Consider the following 25,278-nt stretch of genomic DNA (forward strand, 5'->3'; position numbering starts at 1 on the left):
ATATATATATCCTAGATAATATACCTTTATAATAAGAGTCACCGTGTTAGCGACATCGTTTACCACAACAACAAAACACTACATTCACCTCAGCTGCAGATTCGAGAAATTAAATAAAATATGTTTAGGAAATAATAAAATATCACATGGAAATAAATATTCGCGGGAAAGTAATATTTCAATTATAACACCTCAATCACAATTAGAATATCAAGATAAGAGTAGGTCAACAATGATACTAATATCAAAATAAAGTTATAGTGTATATTAAATTAATGACTAGAAAGACGTTTGGTGCAAGGAAACCCTTTACCGCCAACCCTCTCGAATGTTGTAATGCCACCGCGGAGAGGTTAACAAACATAAAAGTATGTAATGAAAAGATTACACTTAGTTTTTCAAAAGAACCCTGCAGTTAAGTGCAGCGCAGCTGCGGTACCATGCAAACTTCTATATTATATTCAACTTAATACAAAGTTGAGAAAACCCGGTAAGATTTCGTGTATGCAATGTTCACTCAACTACACATGCTACTCTTAACTACTCACTTGCTAAACGCACCTAGCTTCCATTCTAACTTCTCAAACACCTGCTTACCATTGCACAAACGCATCACCGACATTTACCTCAACATTTACTCAACTGTTCAGCACTTCCCCTTTCTAACCTGTTTATCAGGCCGATCTCTGCGCATACTCAGCAGACGGCATTCAATGACGTCGCATGCAATGTTATGACACAAAAACGACCTTGACGATCTAATATGAGAATTATGATGGTTAAAATTCCCGGATAAAATGTTTTAGAGCGCTGGCATATGCTAAATGTACTGGCGATTCCACTTGATCAAACGAAACTTTTCTTACGTTAATTGCCAAATCTCTCAGGGTATATATATTGGAAAATTATATTTCCTGATTTGAATATCGCAAAGACAGCGAATGTTACTGGCAAATATACATAAAGTATTACATGTTATACCTTTTATATATTTGTACCTATACCAGAGTTACTATGTATTTACAATATTATGTTATTATACCTGATAATGATAAAGCAGATTGATTACTATTACCTCTAGTAAATGGTATAATTACCTATAGTGGCTAACAGTTAGGCTTATCATAATTTTTCACACGATTCTAATGTTATTCTGAGACATAAACGCTTCGATGTACACAGATACATCGGCACAAGTTGTAATCATACTGATACCTCATCTTTACATTGCACATGGTCCAAACTATTCTGCAGTGACATATAATATCACGAATACTGGAACTGTAAACCGAAGCTATGCGTGTATTTATAAATATATAAAGGAAAACAGTTAAAACATCCAAATCAACAGAATACCAATATAACAGACGACATTCCATGCACCATGACTAGACGTCGGTTGACAGGATGAATACTGCAACTCCGACATAACAATAAAGTTTTTCTATACACTTAAACATCAAATATAGATTATATGATTCTTACTGAACCTATGGTTTAGGTCACTCACACTTTAGTGCTATCCTTCACATCCATAATTGAAATATTTAAGGCTGGATACCGCACGACTTAAACGCCTAGTCCAGAAAGTCATAGCTGTCTTTCAGTCTGCTTACTTCTTACTCACAACATTTATGCACGCTGTTTGCAAATTGCTGTGTTTGCACATGTTCGGTTAGAGGAGCCATTCCACCAGTTATAAGTACACCTACTGCCTTTGAGGAGGTTTCCTCTTAAACATGGGCAGTGGTATATCATGTCGTACAAGCAATCACCATCACGTGCACCTGTTTGTGTTCTCTCCTTGCAAACAACGTCATGCATTAAACTTATCCTGGTCACTGACAATTATACACTCGTCCGACTACAAGTGCATAACTTCAAGTGCTTCGCTAATAATTTCACGTACATAGCATACACATGGCGAAAACGCACTACCTACTAATTAGGGATATTATAAGCATGTTCCTAAGTCTACTTACGATTCCTATCGTACATATTTAACACTAAACAATCACATCATGCGTTTTTACTACACAGCATTACATATTTTTGGAAATCAAAACTAGACAATATGCTACGCCAACAACATCTAAATCGAGAGTTGTGTATAAACGTGTATACACAACATCTAAATGTGAAGATTGTATGTAACAGACCTACAATGGCTGCGTATATGCACCATCACTGCGTTATGTGACATACTCGCATATGCACCACGCATCATATTAGCACTTCTTGGGTTTTTTTAATTTTCGGTAACTGGAAGCAACCATGCCAATAGGATAAGTACTACATGTACTTTAAAGCCTTGAGAAGATTGTAAGAAATTCTTCACAAACCTTGGCACAGTGCTAACGCTGATGGAGCAATCAATAACTGCTTATATAATTCTACTTACCTACTTCTACAAAAACATGCCAACCCCAGATTATTGCAAATCCTAATGCACATACATCCGGTAAGTTGCGTAACTCATAGTATGACTAGCAATAGAATGGTACTGGACTCGTAGATCTGGTGTGTATCTAACCTAGGGAGTGAACTGCGATATACAAATTACTCAGTTAGCAGTCTTATACGTAAAGTCAGTCACAGATGGCTGAAAGATTAACCACCTACCACAGACGATAGCCACCATAATAGCAAACTGGCCTTTGTATAGTGCTCATAACTCATATAACATGTTATTGCAAACAAATATAGGAATATTACATATTTATCTACATGTTGTAATATGCTACAGATTGTAATAGTTATTGGATAGTATGATGGCGTTTATAAATCAGTGTAATATTGCGTGTTCGGAATGTCAATTAATTCCATCACTTACAGAATTTCTACACATGTGCCGCCTACTTTAAGAGTATTTATTTCCTTTACAAGCCTGACTTGTCAACCAGATTCTAAACCCAATTACACATCCAGGTTGCTACAAGCATTTTTTTCCATTCAGTATAATAATTTTTTATCCGTTATAGTATCTTGTATTAGACCACATTTAACCTTCTAACTAAATCGGGTAACTGAGGGTGACGATAATGGCACATTAATTCTGTACATAATCCAGATCTTTGATGAATGCATTTGGAAATGAAGCACTCTATGACGTGTCAGTTCTTTGAATAATCCAGATCTAGGGTCAATTATTTTTGAAAAATACACGCACTACCTAGTATTAAATAGGTTGACAACAATTCATTAGAGAATGTCATTTACCTTGGTAATTTTACTACAGAGTATACTAAATTTCTAGATTGTTAAATATTGCATTAGAATAAACAGCCATAGTTTAGCAAGCTAATTATACTGCTAGACACAATGTTTCCATTTCAGGTCTAATCAGCAAAGTGGAATTATAGACTAGGAATGGATAATTGCATAATAAGAGTATCTCAACACACTGGGAATGATTAATACGTGTACATATAATTAAAGGAGATAGAGGGTTGATCCGACTTTGTGCACATCAGCTTTTTAGCTTATTAATTCATACATTAGTTTTTTCTCAAGCTGTGTTTTCCCTAATCACACCACACCCTTGAACTAATAGCAAGTAGAAATAATGCACTAAATAGGTGTAACGTCATGTAAGCAAAGCACTCTATGATGCTATGCTATGAAGGCTATCATAATGATTTTCCAGTGCTGATACTATGATTAAACTTGATATCAGCATCTTCACACATCCGAGGATGTAACTGCTCATGGCATTTTCTCGCTCCATCGTTTACCTAAGCCTACAAGCACGCAAAAACCCCAACCAAAACGGTGATTCGTCAACACCCTGCCGACATTATGACCGACCGACCTACCACTTAAGGGTTGCAGGTTGTTTCCACGACGACGGTGCCTCCAGGTGGCTTATAGCAAGCTGGTGGAGTTTGGTAGGTCGACGATGACGCGAACGTAGGTGACAGGGAAGAAGCCGGTGCGACCTGCCATCGTTCCCTCGAACCAGTTCTCGTCAATACGCTCGATTAGGTAGATGATTTCGCCTTCTTTGAATTGCAACTCACCCTCGTTCTCCGCATCAAAGTCGTACAGCGCCTCGCAGCAGGGCTGCGCAGGCTTCGGTGAGGCTGCAAGCGAGATTGTAATTGCAAGTAGATTACAAGTGGGTCGTAAGCCGGGTATAATACCGAAGGGCTCAAGAAGATGCACAGTGAGTAGTCTGTGGACTGATCTCTCATTGATCATGGAATGTGCAAGTATTGACAAGCAAGGTTGACAGTGTGACTGTACAAGTCTCTGACACACAGTTTATATAATAACATAACATGAACATAATAAATAATCTTCTCGATAAATAATCTATATGAAATCATCTGTCTATAGCATTAAAGTTGACATGCATGCCTCAGCCTGACTGCATTCTAAGTAAACAAACAAAAGAATTTCGTAATCTATTGAAACGTTTTGCAAAGGTCTAACACCGGCAAAGTCAAGATTTGGTTCTAAACTGCCTAAATAGATTATGATTATCAACACTAAACATGATTAATAATCAAACAGAATAAACAAACACGCCTGGTTATCTAACATCCAAGCTGCAATAAGTGGAAAAATACAGCAACAGGACAGCTACCAGGTGGTGGCCATCGCCGTCAGTCTGCATTACCTGACACTGGAATGTGGGGGCTTGATTCAGTCGGCCAAGCTGACTGAGTATTAGCGGAATTAAAGCTGTCATCTCCCGGCCAGGCGTTGTCATTGAACAGCAGGTGAGGGCTCTTCGACCGGTTGCTCTTGTCAGTATTATTCAAAATGGTGGCCTTATCTTTATCATCGTAGGTCTCGGTCTTGTTGATCGACAGGTTGCTCGAGGCTCTGGGCACTACATGCACAGAGGGCTCCTGCCTCGGCTTGTTCTCTGCCTCTCTCTTCCTACATTAGCAGAAAAAAAGCTGTTAACTTGCATAGCAACAGAACTTGGCATGACGTGACAAGCATGACCACATGCCGTGGTCGCGTGCAGTGGCAGATTGCATTCACTAAATTTACACGACAGTAAGTAAAAAGGTAACAGTCAAATAAATTATCTAGTTACTAACATCTACCAGCCATTGCTGAAACATAATGACTTCATATAAGTATACAATGACATGCTAGTTCGGTTTTATTTACCAAAGGCAAACTTGGCGAGTGATAACGTGATGTTACCCAAAACTATATGAACACGGCCGTTTGTTTAAGAAGATCTCAACTACATCATCATGGCACAGTCCTCTCAACAACTACATCATCATGGCACAGTCCTCTCAACAACTACATCATCATGGCACAGTCCTCTCAACAACTTCAACAACAGATATAAACTACTGTAATGAACCATCTGTATGATTGTGAAATCAGTGACGACTTTTCTTGTCTCAAAAGTGGCATGTATACACCCAGTGCAAGATAATGCATGCAAACTTAATATGATACAGTTATCATTGCATCTCTTTGACATATATGACATACTTCTCTTCCAGCACACCAACTAAGACTTCAATGACGTCCAATGACTGCTTGAAATACTCCCTTTGTGCTTCTGCTAGAGCAGTCACTTGAACTATCTGTTCCACCTGAGAGATAAATGGCCAGACATTATTTATTGAACATCAGATAGTTCTTCCTGGTAACTGAATGCCCATTAGGGTTAGGGCATTAAAGTAATTATTTCAAAGAGACTTTCTGACCGTTCTCGTATTTTACTAACGACTACAATACATACTGACCAGTACTGATTGCATAACAGCAAGTACCTAAGGTAAGGCCAACATATCCTAGAACACTTGTATGTCATTATTTATACAAAAATATTCAACGATTGAAATGTTTGTTTACATCGTGTTGCCACGGTTACTTGATAATGCTACTTGTTTGTCGTGAGACCCTGGTCCCTATACTTTGACATAGTAACTAGAATTAAGCAATACAGATGTTGTACCAGTCTTGAATCACTATGTCACTCAATGAGATGCACTTTTGTCTGGGTTGCTGATTTCAAGGAAATTAATTTCATTCAAAGGAATTCATAAACTCATGGTAATTTTTATACTGGAGTAATCAGTAACATGTTTGCAATTAGGTGAGACAATATTTCGCTATATTTTCTCGAATGTTCAGTTATTAATGAAATCCTTTCTTTAAACATTGCTCACTGGTCACAGCACTGCTCATTCCTGATTTTGGGTGCATATATATACACACTACAGCCTTATCAGCTACAACTCTATTTATCATGCTGCAAATTTATAAGAATATAACATCGCATGAAAACCACTTCATGCGAATCAGAAAGCTGCATGCTCTTTCGCTGGTCACTGCTCTGCAGTAGCTGCAGATACAAGTATTTATCATGTTTTTAGGTAATTCCCACTACATACCTAATTGTGATGACTGAACATTTGTCAGTGAGATGTCATAACTCACACAACTTTCAACCAGATTAGATGACATTTCAAATGTGTGCAATGACTTAATGGTGAATACAGTACATTTCACTGCAAGAAAGCTTCATTTTGTGTTTCATCTGATGTTTATGGAGAGGGGAGATAGTATGTTTGGTTTCACTGAGCAAAAACTTTTTAGCTAGGCTAGGCTAGACTGTTTCATGCAGTGATGAATCAACTTTATATTAAGTCAATAGACCCATGTTGCTGCCTTACCTCACTGTCCAGGAGATTCATCATGGCTGCCTCAGACAGATTCCAGGATTCCTCAAACTTCTCCCCTGCCACACGCATCTCGTCATCTGTCATGTGGGAGCCTGTTAAAGAACAAAACCAGGGTTTATTGAGGCTATTAAGTCTTATTAGCTCTGGTATGAGGGTGACACGATTTCCTGACATTGGCCACATCTTCTTGTCTGCGAAATTTATGGGCAATAACTATATTTATTATACTAAATAACGAATTACAACGTATGTGCGAGAAAATGTTATGATGATACAGCCACGGTTGTATTGACCATATTCACGATTTCACCCATGGGAAATATAGTCTTATCACTATGACACATGATGTACCAAGGTGCAACAATTTTCTTACATTTGCCAATGCTAACGCCCTCTATCGCAAGGGAAATATGATCACAAGATGGAGATACATGCAAGAGCTATAATAGTACCTTATTAGCACTTTATAAGTTGGGTATTATTAGCTCTTTATAATAACACATAGTCATGCAGTAATCTTGCACACAGAGGATAAAGAACCATGGTTACAGAGTATTCTGCATCACTGAATCTCACGTTATGAAAATTCACCCACGAATATGAAATTTTTAAGTTATGACCTACTAAACATGAGATACAGAAATTTGCCCATACCTAATTTTTCATAGGATTGAGCAAAGTTATTTTAGGCAACAGATCTGTGTGAAAGTGCTAAACTGCTATCAATACAATCATTGTAATTAATACATATGCAGCCAGCTGCCAACAAGTAAAGCAGGCCAGCTTTGAAATGTCCTGCTAGCCTATTAGACAGCTTCCCTCCCTATGCACAAACACATACATGTGCAGTGCGTGTTGAATATGCGTGTTCCTGGAATTGGTAACCTGCATTTAGTCAACTACAGGAACATGACACTAATTTGTATTCTGAACTTCCTTTCCTTCTCAGTATTAGGACTTTACCATGTTACATCACTACATTTAATCAATATTATGCATTTGACTGTTTGACTGTTGACTGTTTATTGAAGTTCGTAATTGTTTTTGTATAAAAATAATCATCTCTCAAATAAATGGGGGAAAAAACATGTAGACAAATTAACTCTCACCTGTTATTGAACATATCATTGATTACTTTGTGTTAACATTAGGTTATGAAACAGCAAACTTGTGCCTGCATTCTTGAGATTTGCAAAAATGAAATATGAAAATGCTGCCATGAAAAAAGGTACATGTTTAAGTGACGTGACTTGGTCTAGACTGGTACCTATCTTCTCTTGCAGGCAAAGGTAACAGTGTAGAGATAGGGTACACATCCATACTCATAGCATCTCACAAGAGCGACAATCACGCTAGTGATGTTGACATATATGTAAACAAATCTAATTTGAAATGGACGTCAGTGCTAATATTGATGAAAATAATGATATGCGAGTGTACTAAGACATGTTAGCCTTACAATATACACTTGGTGTTATGCAAGAAGTACCAGCAAGTATCAGAACACTCTAGAAAATACGAAAACGGTTGGGAAAATGTGAAATTCTTGCGTTAAGGAAGACTGTGGATTACATACTTACTTTGTCCAAAAAAAATTTTGTAGGAACATACAACTTCGATTACATAATGTAAGTTAATGGGGGGGGGGGAAATCATTCACGTTACGGAAATTCGCAATGTGGATGTTTCACCTGAAATGCAATACTGCTTGAATAAATAAATTACGGCTATATGTTTCCAAGTTTATGCTACAGTAACGTACCTCCCCTCTTCTTCCTTTTCTTGCAGTCATAATCTAACCGGCGTCCTTCTAGCTTCTTTCTGTGATGCTAGAATAGAACAACCCCAATTTCTGTGTACAATGTAAAATGCACTCTGCGATTGCAAAGAGGGAACCTAGACTGCATGGGGATATGTTCTACAGTTCATTACATCAGGTAATAAAAACAACAATGAAACAAAATAGTACCATGACTTCTTTCAGTTCCTTGTTTTGTAATGAATGAAGTGGTTCCAGAAAATTCTGTTTCACGTTGTCCTCGAGTGCATACTTAATGTCAGCCAGCTGTTTCATGGCTTCTCCCATCTCACATAATGCCTGACCTATTAGGTAGATAAAAAAAATAACTCACATCAATGTGCATATATATAATAACCCTAATTAAAACATAAATATAGTAAAGACTTGCTCGATAACTACAGTGGTTAATACTTAATACTGATCATATGGTATCCTAACTAACACACACAAATGGAAACCAGTATTTCTTCCAATTATTTACCTATCACCATGGTGATGTCTACAACACTAAAGTAATATTTTTCACCAGAATGTCTTAGAATATCACCAGAAAAGTATCTTTGTGCGTACCAAAGGAAGAGTCGTCACCGAGATCTTTGCCATACTTTATCATTGCATCTCCCAGCGTGCCTTCAGGCTGAGGATACGGCATGTACTTAGAAGATCCTCTGATCTTTGAGAAGGAGCTCATAGCCGACATCTTAGCTCTTGAAGCTGTAATGGATTGAAATTGATCAATTTAAGAAAGTGAAAAAAATGTAAAGAAATTTCCAAGTGTCAAATATAGATCATAGAGAGGAGAAGTGACCCTCTGTGGAAGGAGCAATCAGAACCCTTTTTTCTATCTGCTATACTCCATGACACTGGAATCATAAAACCATGTTCAAGTGAAAAGCTCGCAAATTTTTATATGAACTGTTTTTCATTTTAAAGACACAGCACCCAACTCAGAAGTACACGTACAGTTAACAGCGGTGGCAAAGTTCCACAGCACATTTGCTAACACATTCATTCAACATGCATTAAATTACACTATGGCTGGTCAAAAATCTTTTTGTTGTAATAATATAACCTGTTAATAAGAATTGAGTGGGGTGGTAGATAAGCAATTTTTTTTCTCATCTTGAAGTTTTGACAAAAAATATATGGAAAAGCTGTAAAGGAAAATATTGTTGAGTTTCAATGTCTTCAATGAGTACATTTGTTACTACACAAAATTTGAGAAAGGTGACTAAAAGATAAAAACCACTGTCCTCGATAACATGTTTACTGGGTCAGTTGGGTTATTGCAAGCAGGCAATATTTTGGACCAGTCTGACACATGCTGTTGCACAGCTTGAGAAGCAGCAGACAGAATTAGTCATGAATCATGCATCACTGTAATATAGTTAGGTGTGGCAGCTGTATACTGCAGGAAAAATTAAAGCCACACATACCTGGGTTTGGCTGCAAGTACTCCTTGGTTTTGATTTGCAGCTCCTCAACAAGCTCATTTGTGACATCAGTTTTCTACAAATTACCAAAAATATTACATGGCAATGAAACAGCTTGGAGCTTTCCTGCATGAATGAATATTACTATTATAGATTATTACTACCATCAATATACTACCAATAAAAATCCGAAGTAATACAAACTGGCTTATTTCGTGAACTCCTCCTATTCAGCTAATCTAATAACAAAAATCCATGTTTTTTAAAAGAAGTAAATTTTCCACAAGATATAACTTTGTTTCAATATATTAAACATACATTGCAAAACAATACAATACAGAGACTCCCCGACTTACGAACATTTGAGTTACGAACTTTCGATGATACGAACAATTTGCCTTGAAGTCCATTAGTGTATAATGTCAGTATTGGTGAATAAAAAGACACAATCGCCCCCTGATTTTGACTTTCGCCAACTCCTGTGTTCACGTATATGTTTACACTATGTACACTTATAGGTTACTCAATGTTCACACGTACATATACGACACTACTGTACAATACTGTATACGTACGTACATATGTTCGACTTACGAACAAATTGACATACGAACGACCGCTCGGAACCGAACCTGTTCGTAAGTCGGGGAGTCTCTGTACTGTTTCCTGTACTTTTTCGTGCAAAAATGAATGTTTCTGCCATAATATCCATATATATAAATACTTTTAAAACCCCGATATATTTCAAGAAAGGCAACTGTAATTATAAGGTAAGCCTTGTTTGAAGTAGTAACCACAAAATTTTGGATTTTTATCAGGAATTTTTGGTAACCTTCAAAATAGCACGAATACATGATTTTACAGTTATAGATTATTATTGCTGATACACATCAATTGGTTACTAACTATGACAATGACAGAACATTGATATCAGAAGTGAATAAAAACAAACATTTTTTTATTTACTCCTGATGATATGAACATATACTTGTATAGTGGCAAAATTATCAAAATTATTACCTGGTTGCGAGGGGAACATTGAATTTCTTGACATACATAATCATGTGAACCCTCACACGCTCGCACACCCGCAGACACGCACGCACGCACGCACGCACGCACGCACGCACGCACGCACGTGCACACATACAATAACAGCCTAGAGAGACACACTCAAATCTATGACATTCGGAAAACCTAAGGCTCTCTCCAAGTTAAGTAGTAAAAAAATTGCAATTAAATCTATTGGTGACATTATTACAGGGTTCGGCAAGATATCCTGCAGTACAGACAGTTTTTTTAATCACATTTTGGGTGTCTTACTATCTTTAAGTTTTACCCGATATGATATCCTGTCTTTGTCCACTGGTTCAAATATTCTTTTGCTTCAAATTATGACAGCTACCAGTGAAGAGAAACATTGTGCTAGGTTGCACCACTGTTCAAAAGGCAACATTGATTTTCTATGGGCAACTTAAAAAAATTCATTTGATGACACGTAACATAGCCTGTGCCAATCACAATGCAGTATTTTTTATATCACATATATATATATGGTGAATGACTAAAACTTTAAACACTTAAAATTAATATATTATCTCTTTAATGTGCATACCAGTAAAAAGCCAATAAGGATAGAATATTTAACACACTGGGTTTCAGATCTTACCTTTTCTAATTCCAAAAAATCTTCATCTAATTTTGTAGCTTCAGCCCCACCAATCTTTTCACTCATATACTGAAATCAAAATAGGTTGACATGAATAGATGATACACAGTAGAATAGATGATACACAGTAGAATATAGTGATGAGAAAGAGCTGGAATTTTATAATCGATTACGAGTTCAACTCAACCAATCTATAATGGATTATAAATTAATCGGTTAATGATCATAGTGAATGCATGACCTTATTTTATCTGACCTAAAATTAAGCAACTTTGCCCATTTCTATAGTATTGTTTCATGTGTATATCCCTTTGGCAAAAAATAAAGCTTCAAAATAAACAGATAAAAGTTTGTGGCTTCTTGCTTCATTGATATATTTTGAGTTTTTTATAAATTTGCTATATATGCTTTAATTTTTAATGGGGTTCCACTATTTTTAACAGGGTGAAAATACTAACATATTATTTTTACCAATTTGTTAATAGATACATATATATATACACATTTGTAAACATCTGTTGTTATATCTCATTGAACAAAATTGTCAAGAAATAGGCCTACTTGCCGTTGTTGGGACAAATCGAACATTTTATTTTATTTTAAAAGAATAAAAATTTAAGCAATTATTTTAAAAAGAATTACTGACCATTCTCATATCTGCCTAACTTTTCCGATAACTACTGTTATTGCTTGAATGATAGAAACTTTCTAGAGCATGTATTAGAACTTTCATACTTCACTATATTCACCAAAACGTCCATGATTTTAATTTTGATCACTTGTTTTGATTTCTGCTGCCATTTCTTGCGGCTCTCGGACTTTCTCGAGATAATCGTTTTCACTACACAGTATCAAGGAACCAGTGTACAGAATCAGATGCCCTTTTGTTTGAAATAGGCACACCTATTTAAAAGGAGCCATAATTTGCAAATTAATTGTTATGTTTATAGACTAGTTAAAGATTAGATGTATCAAAACGTGATTTTATTGATATTCAGTTGAAATGCTCCTTGCCATGGGCGCAGTCACCTTTTCCCTCTAGTTCCAGCTCTCACCACCCCAGTAGTCAGCGCCACACAACTATCGTCAACACTACATCCCTTTCATCCTTGGATGAATGACAGTCTAACTTTTAAGACTTCTGACTGTAACTTGGGATATGCCCGGTGATGATCTAAGAATTCGAATTAGGTAGAAGTTACACAGTCTGTAACGCGAAGTAAAAGTTCAACTAGCGCGAAGTAAACGAGTTCAAATAACGCGAAATAAACGAGTGCGAATAACTTGCATGAAACTATGCAGAGAGTGAACAGTCTTAATTACTCGTATGCGAATTTAAACAGTCTAGGTTGCTAATACACGAAGATCTAAAGAATGTAGATTATGCGGCAAACTTAGGTACTTTGAAGGCGTATGAGAGCAAGTACAGTAGCTAGGGGAGAAGTTACTAGCGCATCACCCTAGTCTACAGTTATGGCGCAAACGCACTATGCGTACATGTATACATCCTTGAAGCGGACCGGAAGTTTCCGTTCTCTCGTTGAACGACGAACTTGCGGTTGTTGAAGACAAGATCTCAGGGGAGGTCCATCAACGTGTCCGGTTGAAGCGCGAATTGGCGGATCACCAATCATGTCATCATCATCGTCGTCGATGATCTCTCGGCGAATCAGCTGCGGTTTGGGCAACGGCTTGAAGAACGCTGTGTTCCGTGTGATGCGCTTTCGACTCTCGACAGTCAGCAATTTAGGATCGAAGTGTGGAGACAACTTATTGGTACGTTGCTGTTTGACTAAGATGGTGTCTCCTGGCTGGATCTCATTTCCCTTTGCATTCCGTCTGTTGTCTGCGTATTCCTTCATTCTTTCTTTCTGGTGAGCGTCTCTCTCCTTGATCTTTTGTCGAATATCTGGCATGTCAGGCAACACTCTGGCTGGTAGCTGTGGTAGTTGTACACGAAAACGTCTACCATACAGCGCTTCAGCTGGCGGAACTCCAGTAGTGGCATGTGGTGTCGTCGGTATTGTCTTAGAAAACGGAAAAGTTCCTGTTTCCAATTCTTTCCTTCAAGATGTGCGATGCGTACGATTTTCAGCAGAGTGTCCATGAACCTTTCGACACCACCATTGGCTTGAGGCCACAATGGGGTGACTTTCCGATGTTTGAATCCGAGGTCAGCTGCAAAGCTTGCAAAATCTTAACCTTGGAACGGAGGTTCATTGTCTGACTTGAATACTTCAGGTATTCCCTGGTGTGAGAAAATACCATCGAGCTTTGGTATGACAGTCTTTGCAGCAGGGGACGAGACTATTTCGACTTCCGGGAAGCAACTATAGTCATCAGTTACAACAAGTAGCATCTCGCTTGATGGTAGTGGTCCATTGAAGTCCACACACAGACACTTCGGCTCAAGGATCGATCCAGTGACCAGCAATAAAAGATGATTTTTCCCGCCAATATATGGCGCCACTATGCTATATACACTATGTGCTTATATAGCGACTGAGCTATATATATATAGTACCATAATGATATATATATAGTATATATATGTATCTATATATTACATATTTATTATATACATATACAAGGCTCGACACTAGCGGTGGCCCGGTGGCCGGGGCCACCAAAACTTGATGTCGGGCCACCAAAAATTTCCAAAAGTTAACATTTGGTGGCCCGATCGGGCCACTAAAATTTCAAAGTGTCTATGTGATAAAAATAATTGTTTCTACGTGCTAATCTCATTCAAAAGAGAGCGAGCAATTCGCGGAGCGAGGGCACACGTACGCACGTGCAGCATAGCGGGCGCATATTTGCAAGCGCCAGCATACATTTGATTACATTGTATCAAGCGAACCAGACAATGCGTCTAGACAATACGCCTGTCTGCAGTGTACTGTGGAGGCGTATATGTAAAATGAACGCGAGCGATGAGAGTTTCGAAGGCAAACAATTGTCATAATAAAAAAATGATGAAATTTCTTCCTTTTTTGATGTATTTTGTTAAAAATGTTAAAAATACGGGACACACATGCGTCCCGGGAAGGGTCGGTACGGACGCGGGACACATGGGCAAAATACGGGACGTCTGGTCACCCCTGATTGCTAGCTAGCTGCACTGGTGCCACTGTTTCGGATCCGAAGCGAAACTGCCAGCGTTCGAAATTCGCGTAGAATAACTGAACTATTCCATGAAGATGATCAGTATTTTAATCCGAAGTGTAATATTAGTGCTTTGTAAGTTTATTTATGCATTTTCTCTGTCTCTTTACGCAACGAAATATTGAACTTAGACATGCTGCTTTTTTTTTGAAATGCATGCGTACCCAGGCTACTTTGTTGATAAATTATGGTTCTACTTTATCTTATTAAATCTGCAAATTTTATTTTTACAGTTTCAAAGCCTGCCAGACATTTTAACTTTCATGAGATTAAATGTATATGTTTTATTTTAACATGAAAAGCCAATGTGTTGTGTGTTTATACAGTTACTTGTTTTAATATCTTGCATGCTCTGTGACTTTGATCTTTGAACGTCCTGAACTGATCGAGATAGCATGTGCACGCGCGTGTTTAGATAAATAATGAGTGAAAGTAGAAAATTGGTATGCAAGATTCTGGTGAAAATTGATGCCGTGGAATAGATAATTCAAATGTACCTCAATCATCATGTCAGGTGTGTCCATTGTGTGGGGTTTGTTTAAAGACTTGTGCAAGTGCATCAGATGGCCCAATTTGCAAATAAATAACAATACGAGATTGAAATAAGATTTATAATGTTTTTCTTTGTTTTTTTTTCGGGCCACCAGATTTCATTTTCGGGCCACCAAAAATTGAAAATCAATGATTTTGGTGGCCCGATCGGCCACTGAAAAAAAAAGTTAGTGTCGAGCCTTGACATATATATATATTAATATATATGTATCTATATATATCATATATATATTATATCTATATATATATATATATATATATATATATATATGTATATACACACATTGACACACATATACTCACATATATTTATATACCCAAGTCGCTGTGACTCCTGCGATTACGACCACGTACTTTCCCTATGCATGCAGGGTTCTCCCTACGTTGCGCAACCGCGCGCCCCGTTTGGAAAACTCCCCCTGTTTGAATCTGTGCGCCCGGTTTGGAAAACTCCCCCCTGTTTGAATCGTTGCGCCCCGTTAAATTCCACCACAATAAAAGTTTGCCAGCGCGGGAATCGATCGTCAAGAATTGCCGTTCGACCAGGACATCCGACGCGTGTATTTTTACCGTACCACGCATGCACTGAAGACAGTACCCAAGTTAACCTGACTGACAATGCCCAGTTAACCTGTCACTAACTGTACCCCGACTCGGCTATCTTATTATACAAGAACCCCAAATACGGTCTATGGTGTGGTGGCGATTTTACGCATTAATTAGTCGTACGGTAAAAATACACGCCCCCCGGACCCCCCTAGTTTCCCCCTCCCCCCTTCCCCTCCCCCTACCCCTCCCCTCCCCCTGTTGAATTTCATCCTGGGGAGAAACCCTGGCATGGAATATAAAAACCTCTGCGACCACACACATTCAGATGTGGATGTTTATGCGGCTCGATGTTATAACGCCGGTGGTCGATTCGGAGATCCATCAGAGCAGGTTTCGTGGGCCCCGCTCATAGGTGCAAGCGCTTGCCGCTCCATGACCTCAAAGGTTTTATGTAGACCTGCTGCCTTCATAGTACAAATGAGCCCAGCACCGAGGCGCTGCAGTTCGCGCAATGCGAACAGTCGGTCCGGGAATAGGAGAATCGACTTGATAGGTGCAGCACCTGCATCGTCGGCCGGATTTTCAGCAGCAGCTTTGCACATGTCGTCGACAAAACCCCAGAGAATATGGAAAATGGAGTTCCTATAACCAACGAGTCGTTGCACACGCTTGACGTTTCCAGTGAGATGCTTGTTGGTATACCTGTCGCCAGTTGGTCTCGAACACAAATGCTGTAATATGTGGAGAATGGCATCAGGTCACGGGTTCACCGCTGCTGACCTGCTCGTTGAAGTTGATACGTGCCACCGTGATGATGTTAGTGAGGTGTTCCTCGGCATCCGGGCAGAAAGTGTAGACAATTTCGTCGGCGTCTTCGCGGTCATGATAGCAATCATACAGTTTTATAGCGATGCGCGCTGGCTCATAATACGCAGTGGCGGTGAACTTGGCTGCAGTTTCTAGTCTCTTGCGGCATTGGCAGCACCGGCATGGGGCATACCAGCAGAAATCGGTCGAGAAACCCATCTCCCTTGCCTCTTGCAGTGCCTGCAAGAACAGATCCATCTGCATGCACCCAGTGATGGAAATGTTGGCCGAGTTCAGCGTGATGGGGCGACGCGTGGCATATTGCGCGGTGATCGGTGATCCACTCCAGCTTTGTGATAGCAGCTGAATCTCTCCGGAAGCTTGGGTAGCATGACGGTGCAGGAGGCCGCCGAGGTAAGCCTAAAACTCGTCGCCTGCTACCAGCGTATGTTGACATGGGAGGCGACTTACGTGCTTCAGTAAAGCCCTCCTTCGTCCCGACGTTGAAGATTAGAGATTCCTGGCGCTCCTTCGCAATCTCGTGCGTCTCAGCTTAGATGACGGTATTCAGCGCTTGCGTCTTGCCGCTTCCTTTCAGACCGACGATGATGACAAATGCGTTCAGAGGTTGACGTAAGGCTGCTCCTCGAACTTCGACCCACGTCAGCATCAGTCCCGCGATAAAGCCAACAAAGGCGGTCAGCAGAAACATGGCGTTGGACGTGCACTTCTTGGCCAAGTATTCGGTCGAAGCATATAGTAACGAAGATTCAAGAACCATAAATTATGACGAGTAACATTAAATGGTAACTAGATCAAAATGGTTCGGAGATTTGAGAGAAATCTTATGCCTGATAAGAGAAAGTATGCATATTCAGTGCAAACATGGATAGAGTAATGTTTGTAGGCAACACAGCAAATATTGTGCAAAAAGTGACGACAGTATGCAACTAACAGAACTGGCATATTGTGCGTTAACGTCGTTTTTCGATACCGAGCAGGCTACTCTATGCTGCGCATGCAGCGTATGTATACAGGCGCAGCTTTGCTGAAGTCTACGCGAGCTATAGTACTAGAACAAGGCGCGTGACAACCAGCCAGCGGCAGCTAGGCGTGGGGAGGGGGGATGTGTCGAATGCATATACATGAGCTGTCTATATGTATGTGTATGTGTGTGTGTGTGTGTGTGTGTGTGTGTGTGTGTCTGCATATGCATGTCTGTTTGTATGTGCAAGATGGTGTGAGTGTGAGCCTGCACGGCCGAAACGATAAAAAAGGTAAAAATGTAAATAATTTAAATTTATTTAAAATGTTCCTGGCAAATACCCTGACTCTAACCCTAACCCTAACTGTACAATTCTCTATGGATTGTAGTTAAGATTTCTTTAAGATTTTCTCTAGTAGAAGGCGTTGCTGTTGATTTCAATTAAAAAAGTGGGGTTTTTCTGAGAACATAAGGCAGCAAGGTTTCTGGTGTCGCAGGAGTAATCGGTGTTTTGTTGCGATATGTGGATAATATAAAGGTAAATATGATTAGGTGAATAAGATTAAAAGGTGTAGAATTTATAGATGATCGTTAGTGTAATGTTATCTAGCCTTGTAATAGCTTGATTATGTACTTTGTATGTTCAGAGACGCTGGTTTCTGTGGCTATGATTACAAATCGGTTAATCGTTGCTGGTTTGAAGCGAGAAAAGTAGCATAGAAACCCGCTGAGATCAATGATATGTTAATCAAGATTGTTGAAGAATGTGGTTTTTATGATGTTGTGTTAGATTAGTAGCTCGTGGTAATTCGAAGTCAGGAATCCTGTGTTGTATCGATATGTATGTATGCATGTAGCATTGTAATCGGCTGATATTGTGAATTACAGTTTTTGTATTTAACATTTGTTGTTCAGGTTGCAAGGCTTGTTCAAGGTGCTGGTGTTTAAGAGATCCGGCGAAACAGTACGTTAGCATCTACTATGATTCAGGCATAATTAGCAATTTGCATAATTTAGATAAGGTCATTTATGGTGTTTATGAATATGAGAATTGTTAGCACGCTCATATATTAAAGACATGTACGTATTTGGTTTTTGCAGAATTGAATGCTAGCTACCGTTGATACGGTTGACACGTTAATAAAGCATCTCAATTAAAGCCAGATTCTCTTGGTGTATTCGTCGACTCTTGTAGTCAAGTCTCATCTTTCCGCACAATTCAATTTGTTGGTTGGAACGGGGAAAGAGCGGGAAACTACAACATGGAGCAGGCGCAGAGGTTGAGACGCGGAGTTCGCAGGGAGCTGTGTAGGCGGGTCTCGGATATGGAGACAGCGATACAGGAGAATCAGGCCATGGGCTTTCTTCAGGAGCTGGAGGCCGAGATGAAGACAGAGTGGAACAAGCTCATGGAAGCTCAAGGAGAAGTACTCAAGCTGGTTGGTGAGGAATAGGAAGAAGACGAAGAAAGGAAAGAGTGATCGATGACGTAAGGAATCGTTACCTTGAAGTAAGGAAAAGGTTCAGCAAGCACAAAGAAGAATCTATTAAGGTTGATAATGAAAGTAATAATGACAATGTGTCTACTAATTCCAATGAGAATGCATCTGTAGCGAGCGGTAATACCGGTGTAACGGACTTGGGTGGCTTGTTTCAGGCTTTGTCCTTACCAAAGGCACAGATTACAATGTTTGATGGGAATCCTTTGAAGTACCATTCTTTTACATGTCATTTCAAAGCATGGTTGCGAATATCCCAAATGACAGTATTAAGTTGAATAACCTAATCTCTTCATGTAACGGTAATGCAAGGAATGCCATTGAGTTCTGTGTTATGAAGCCTCCTGGGGAAGGATATGCAGCTGCTCTGTGCACACTGAGATCAAGATTTGGTAGTAATGTGCTTGTTAGCCAGGCCTGGATCAGCAAGGTCATAGATAGGGAAAGCGTAAGCATAACTAACTTGGGCGGATATGCTGCCGACTTGGAGAACTGTCTGCAATCACTGTAAGCTTTAGGCTATTTGAATGAGCTCGATAACCAGGCCAGTCTGAGGCAGATTGTGTCTAAGTTTCCTAAGTTTCTTCAAAATGGATGGAGAAAAGAAAATCCAAGGATTAAAGAAAGAGGTGGCGAGTCTTCAGCAAATCTGGCAGCCAAAGCTTCAGTGCATGTTGCTAGGGAAGATTCCGGGCGAGTTGCCAGACTGGCTGATTTAGTTAGATTCATCAAGTGGGCTACTAATGAGGTTGAAGATCCAGTCTTTGGGGATGTCGGTGTCAGTAAGCCCTCTGAGAGAGCGAGGTCAAGTAAACCATCTGAGAGAATGAGACCAAGTAGACAATATGATAAGATGCTTGTAAATCAGGCTTCATTTGTGCAAGGTGTATCGAGGCCTCAAATATGTTGGGTTTGCAAGAACAATCAGCACTGGACGGACCAGTGCACTATGTTCGAGAATGCCTCGCAGACTGAAAGGAGAAAGATGTGCTACGACAACTATGCATGTTACTCTTGTCTAAAGGTAGCTGGGCGAGGGCACAGGGAGTCCACCTGCTCTAAAAGGAAAGTTTGTGGTGAAACAACAGCTAACGGGGCATGTAAGGAATTCCACCACAAGCTCCTACACGTGAGGAAGAAGGTTGGACAAATAGGGACTCTCAACATGGCGATGAATAAGGATCCTATGTTGAGCATCTTGGATGTGGAGGTGTTAACGAAAGGTGTCCAGCGTCTTGCTTAATAAAGGTTCCCAGGAAACTCTGATCAGTAAAGATTTTGCAAAGAAGCTAAACTTGAAAGGCAAAGCGGTAGCTACAGTTATAACAAAGGTTGGTGGAATTAAAGAAGAGTTTCAATCAACACTATGAGCTAACGCTGCGAGGTGAAGACAGCATGACTCACCGCATTTCAGCTTTAGAAATGGGACACATCAACGATGTAAGAGAGGTTGACGTAAAGCAAATGGAGTAATTATTCAAGATGAAGCCAGGCACCCTGAAAAGAAGAGGTGGACCAATAGATATTCTGATTGGTGTTAACTATGCACATTTGCTCGTAGGTGAAGAATCTGAATCGAACGGTATTGTTGCCCAGAGAACTCGTCTAGGATGGACAGTGTATGGAGGGGAAGAGGCCACGGCAGCTAATCAGGTTATGCATGTGCAGATCAAGAAGCCAGCCGACCTGGATTACTTTTAGGCCACTGAAGCACTAGGGGTGGACATAGGACCTTGCGACTGCAAGTCCCTGGAAAGGGCCACTGAGAAGCTGGAAGGCAAAATCATTAAGGAGTCTTGTACCAAAGTCGGTAATCAATAGATGGTTCCCTACCCTTGGGCCAAGGATCCGTGTGATCTGGAGGATAACCGGTATCAGGCTAAGAAGATGCTAGTTGGACTAGAGAAGAGGCTGCTAAGAAGCAAAGGGCATGCAGAGGCTTATGACAAGCAGATACAAGAAATGGCAGAGATGGGATTTACGTGCAAGTTGACGCCAGAAGAGGTCGAGAGCTATCAAGGTCCTGTTCACTATATTCCTCACTATTCAGTTGCAAAAAAGGATAGCTCCAGTATGCCCTTAAAAATTGTCTTTAATGCATCTAACAGATACAATGGCAAATGCATTAATAATTGCTGGATGAAGAGACCAGATTTGTTGTACAGCTTATTTGGTGTCATTTAGGTGTTATTTGGTTTAGGGGGAACCAGGTAGCATTGGTTGGCGATATCTCCAAGATGTATCACAGGATATTGATACCTACGATCGAATATTGATAACGATCGATCAGCATGTGCATAGATATTTGTGGAGAGATCTAGATGTCGACAGAGAACCAGATGTGTACGTCAAGCAGGTGTTGTCGTTTGGGGATAAACCTGCTGGAACCATGGCGATCACTGCACTGAGACTGACAGCGGATAAAGGTCGAGAGGAATACCCGCGAGCTGCGGAGGTGATAAAGACCAACACTTACATGGATGACATGTGCCCATCTGTCAAGTCGGAAGCAAAAGCAACACTGACGCAAGAGGTTGATAGACTGCTAGCCTTAGGTGGGTCTGCGGTCAAAACGTGGTCCTCGAATAGTTGCTAAGCCTGAAGGTACGAAGTGTGAAGTAGTTGATAAGTTAAAGTTGCAAGACCTGAGGTGGTTGGTAAGCAGATGGTTGAAGTAGGACATAGTTTGGAACAGAGGGTGTTAGGTGTTTGTTGGAACCCGAGTGATGACACTTTCATGTTTAAGGTTGAAATAGACATCGATAAGTTCACTAAGCGTAAGGTTCTGGGAGTAATGGCCAAGGTATTTGATCTAGTTGGACTGGTTGGCCCAGTGATCATCAATAAAAAGATTAACATGCAAGAGCTGTGGTTAGCAAGAGTCGATTGGGATGAACCATTAAGTGAAGAGGCTAAAGAAGAATGGAAGAAAATATTTGAGAAATTCAAGAGGCTAGAGCAGTTCAAGTTTCTCAGATGTCTGACTCCACCGGCAGCAGTCAGTGAAGTTTGCTTGGTGTTTTGCGATGCATCGGAGAAGCCATTCGGGGCATGTGCTTATGTTAGGTGGTTAGTAGAAGAGGGAGTCTACGAATTTCGATTAGTGGCTTCTAAGTCTAGGGTTGCTCCTCTCAAGATATTAACCATACCGAGGCTTGAACTGCAGGCGGCTGTCATTGCGGCAAGACTGGCAGAGACAATTGTGCAAGAGTCTACCTTTGAATTCAAGGGCTTGTATTTCTTCTCTGACAGCATGATCGTGTTGAGTTGGCTCAAGAAACCTCCTGGATGGTTCGTCATTTGTGTCGGTCATGGTGGCCGAGATTCAAGGCCAAACAGGAGGAGCAAGTAGGAGGCATGTCACAGGCACTGACAACCCGGCTGATGACCTATCTAGGGGTATAAATGCTCAAGGGTTGGAGAAGAGATGGATGTCAGGTCCAGAGTTTCTTACCAAGCCAGAGGGAGAATGGCCTCAACGGTTTGAAGACCAGGGTTGTGATGATGATGAAGAAGCAAAGGCAATCTTCACTGGTAGTGTAAATGTTCAGCAAGATGTAGATATTGGTATCGACGATATCCAGAGCTGGGAGGAGTTGCTAGAGGCTTATAAAAGGCAGATCAATAATGGAAGCGTATTAGAGGTTGCAGATATTCAGAATCTAGAGGCGGAGATGCTCAGAAGGGTCCAGAAGGAAAGCTTCCCTGAGGAGTTCAGGTTACTTGAAAATGGGAAGACCGTGGCCGGAAGCAGTAAACTGAGCAATTTAGCTCCTGAGTTTGACAAAGAGATGCGATTGATCCGAGTTGGTGGGCGTTTAAGAAAGGCTCAAGGTATTGAGGGTGTTGACGTTCATCCTATTGTGTTAGATCCTGGCCATCATATATCAAAGTTGTTGATAAAGCGGATTGATAGCGATGTTTTCAACCATAGCGCAGGCTGCCAAAGGGTTTTTGCATACATCAGAAGATATTGGATCCTGAAGGGCTTGAGTAAAGGCTGTCATGTCCGGAGTGTCGGCGATGGCGAGGAGAGTCAGAAGTACCCAGGATGGCTGATCTCCCTGAAGCAAGGTTGAGAGTAGGCTTGTCACCGTTTTATAGTACAGGCATGGACTGCTGGGGTCCGATGATGGTTAAAGTAAGGAGGTCAAGAGAGAAGAGGTGGGGCGTAATCTTCAAATGCATGACGACGAAGGCTTTGCATTTGGAGTTGTTGGACAGTATGTCTAGCGACGCATTCCTGATGGCTTTCAGGAGATTTGTTGCTAGGAAGGGGATGCCTAAGGAGTTGTGGTCTGACTGTGGGACAAGTTTTGTAGGGGCAGAATCTGAGTTATCGGAGTGTTTTGGGCTGATGAGCACAGAGCTTCAAGGGAAGTTGGCAAGGCAGCAGGTGGAATTTAAGTTCATTCCACCAGGTGCTCCACACTTCGGAGGCCTCTGGGAGAGAGAAGTCAATTCGGTCAAGCATGCAATCATGTGTTGCTTAAAGGATAGAGTCGTGACAGAAGTCTTACTGCAGACAGTGCTTTGTGAGGTCGAAGGTTTGATGAATTAAAAACCTTTAGGTTACGGCTCCTCAGATGTTGCTGATGTTGATCCGACAACACCGAACATGTTGCTGATGGGTAGACGGGACACAGCATTACCCCCGTAGCGTTCAATCAGGGAGAGGAATTTCGCAGTAGGAAGCAATAGAGACATGTGCAGTTGATCGTAGATTTATTTTGGAAGAAGTTCTTGTCAGAATATTTACCTAGCCACCAAATCAGAAGGAAGTGGACTAAGGACACAGAAAACCTGAGAAAGGGTGACCAGGTGTTAGTGATTGATAATCATGCACAACGAGGTGAATGGTCGGTCGGTGAGATAGTTGATGCTCATCCAAGTGAAGATGGGAGAGTGAGAACGGCTGAGGTTAAAGTCAACCAGAAAATATATAGGCGACCAGTGGTGAAGTTGATTAAACTGAGTAAAATGAGTCAGTGAGTTCAGTAGTAAAGTGGCGGGAAGTGAGTGCCCCCTCTAAAGTTTTTGTAGGCCAATGTATAATTGGTTTGGTATATGGTTGTGTTTGTAGGCTTTTGCACTTAGTTAAGGTTAAATGAGATTTCCTCATTGGCAGGGGAATGTACAATCCTCTATGGATTCATTGTAGTTAAGATTTCTTTAAGATTTTCTCCAGTAGAAGGCGTTGCTGTTGATTTCAATTAAAAAAGCGGGGCTTTTCTTACAACAAAGGGCAGCAAGGTTTCTGGTGTCGCGGGAGTAATCGGCATTTTGTTGCGATATGTGGAGAATATAAAGGTAAATATTGTTAGGTGAATATGATTAAGGTGTAGCATTTATAGATGATCGTTAGTGTAATGTTATCTAGCCGTGTAATAGCTTGATTATGTACTTTGTATGTTCAGAGATCCCTCCCCCCTGTTTGAATTTCATCCTGGGGAGAACCCTGGCATGGATATAAAACCTCTGCGACCACACACAGACAGATGTGGATGTTTATGTGGCTCGATGTTATAACGCCGGTGGTCGATTCGGAGATCCATCGGAGCAGCTTTCGTGGGCCCCGCTCATAGGTGCCAAGCGCTTGCCGCTCCATGTCCTCAAAGGTTTTACGTAGACCTGCTGCCTTTATAGTACGAATGAGCCCAGCACTGAAGCGCTGCAGTTCGCGAATGCGAACAGTCGGTCCCGGGAATAGGAGAATCGACTTGATAGGTGCAGCACCTGCATCGTCGGCCGGATTTTCAGCAGCAGCTTTGCACATGTCGTCGACAAAACCCCAGAGAATATGGAAAATGGAGTTCCTATAACCAACGAGTCGTTGCACACGCTTGACGTTGTCCAGTGAGATGCTTGTTGGTATAGCTGTCGCCAGTTGGTCTCGAACACAATGCTGTAATATGTGGAAAATGGCATCAGTCACGGGTTCACCGCTGCTGACCTGCTCGTTGAAGTTGATACGTGCCACCGTGATGATGTTAGTGAGGTGTTCCTCGGCATCCGGGCAGAAAGTGTAGACAATTTCGTCGGCGTCTTCGCGGTCATGATAGCAATTGTACAGTTTTATAGCGATGCACGCTGGCTCGTAATACGCAGTGGCGGTGAACTGGGCTGCAGTTTCTAGTCTCTTGTGGCATTGGC

At 40.7% G+C, this 25,278-nt stretch overlaps 1 protein-coding gene and 1 long non-coding RNA gene across 4 annotated transcripts in view; one reads left to right on the plus strand and one right to left on the minus strand.

Annotated features, from left to right (window-relative positions):
* Positions 1 to 2,257: 2,257 nt before the first annotated feature.
* LOC106811775 (endophilin-A-like) overlaps positions 2,258 to 25,278 on the minus strand; it is a 34,956-nt gene continuing 11,935 nt past the window's right edge. The window contains exons 1-10 of one of the 3 annotated variants that reach the window (XM_014815492.1): positions 19,589 to 19,643; positions 11,569 to 11,637; positions 9,903 to 9,975; positions 9,037 to 9,180; positions 8,635 to 8,768; positions 8,428 to 8,494; positions 6,657 to 6,757; positions 5,467 to 5,570; positions 4,622 to 4,887; positions 2,258 to 4,082 (exon numbers count right to left, since the gene is read on the minus strand). In XM_014815492.1, the coding sequence (XP_014670978.1) occupies positions 3,865 to 4,082; positions 4,622 to 4,887; positions 5,467 to 5,570; positions 6,657 to 6,757; positions 8,428 to 8,494; positions 8,635 to 8,768; positions 9,037 to 9,180; positions 9,903 to 9,975; positions 11,569 to 11,634 (1,173 nt within the window). In that variant the 5' untranslated portion in view covers positions 11,635 to 11,637; positions 19,589 to 19,643 and the 3' untranslated portion in view covers positions 2,258 to 3,864. Of the gene's footprint in view, positions 4,083 to 4,621; positions 4,888 to 5,466; positions 5,571 to 6,656; positions 6,758 to 8,427; positions 8,495 to 8,634; positions 8,769 to 9,036; positions 9,181 to 9,902; positions 9,976 to 11,568; positions 11,638 to 17,112; positions 17,189 to 19,588; positions 19,644 to 25,278 lie in introns of those variants that run through there. The other 2 variants (XM_014815491.1, XM_014815490.1) reach the window with 2 other exon arrangements.
* Positions 24,321 to 25,278, plus strand: part of LOC106811776 — a 7,162-nt gene continuing 6,204 nt past the window's right edge. The window contains exon 1 of the long non-coding RNA XR_001394200.1: positions 24,321 to 24,435. This is a non-coding gene — a long non-coding RNA (uncharacterized LOC106811776). The remainder of the gene's footprint in view (positions 24,436 to 25,278) is intronic.

This window comes from Priapulus caudatus, unplaced genomic scaffold (assembly GCF_000485595.1).
Source record: "Priapulus caudatus unplaced genomic scaffold, Priapulus_caudatus-5.0.1 Scaffold573, whole genome shotgun sequence".
NCBI lineage: Eukaryota > Metazoa > Priapulida > Priapulimorpha > Priapulimorphida > Priapulidae > Priapulus > Priapulus caudatus.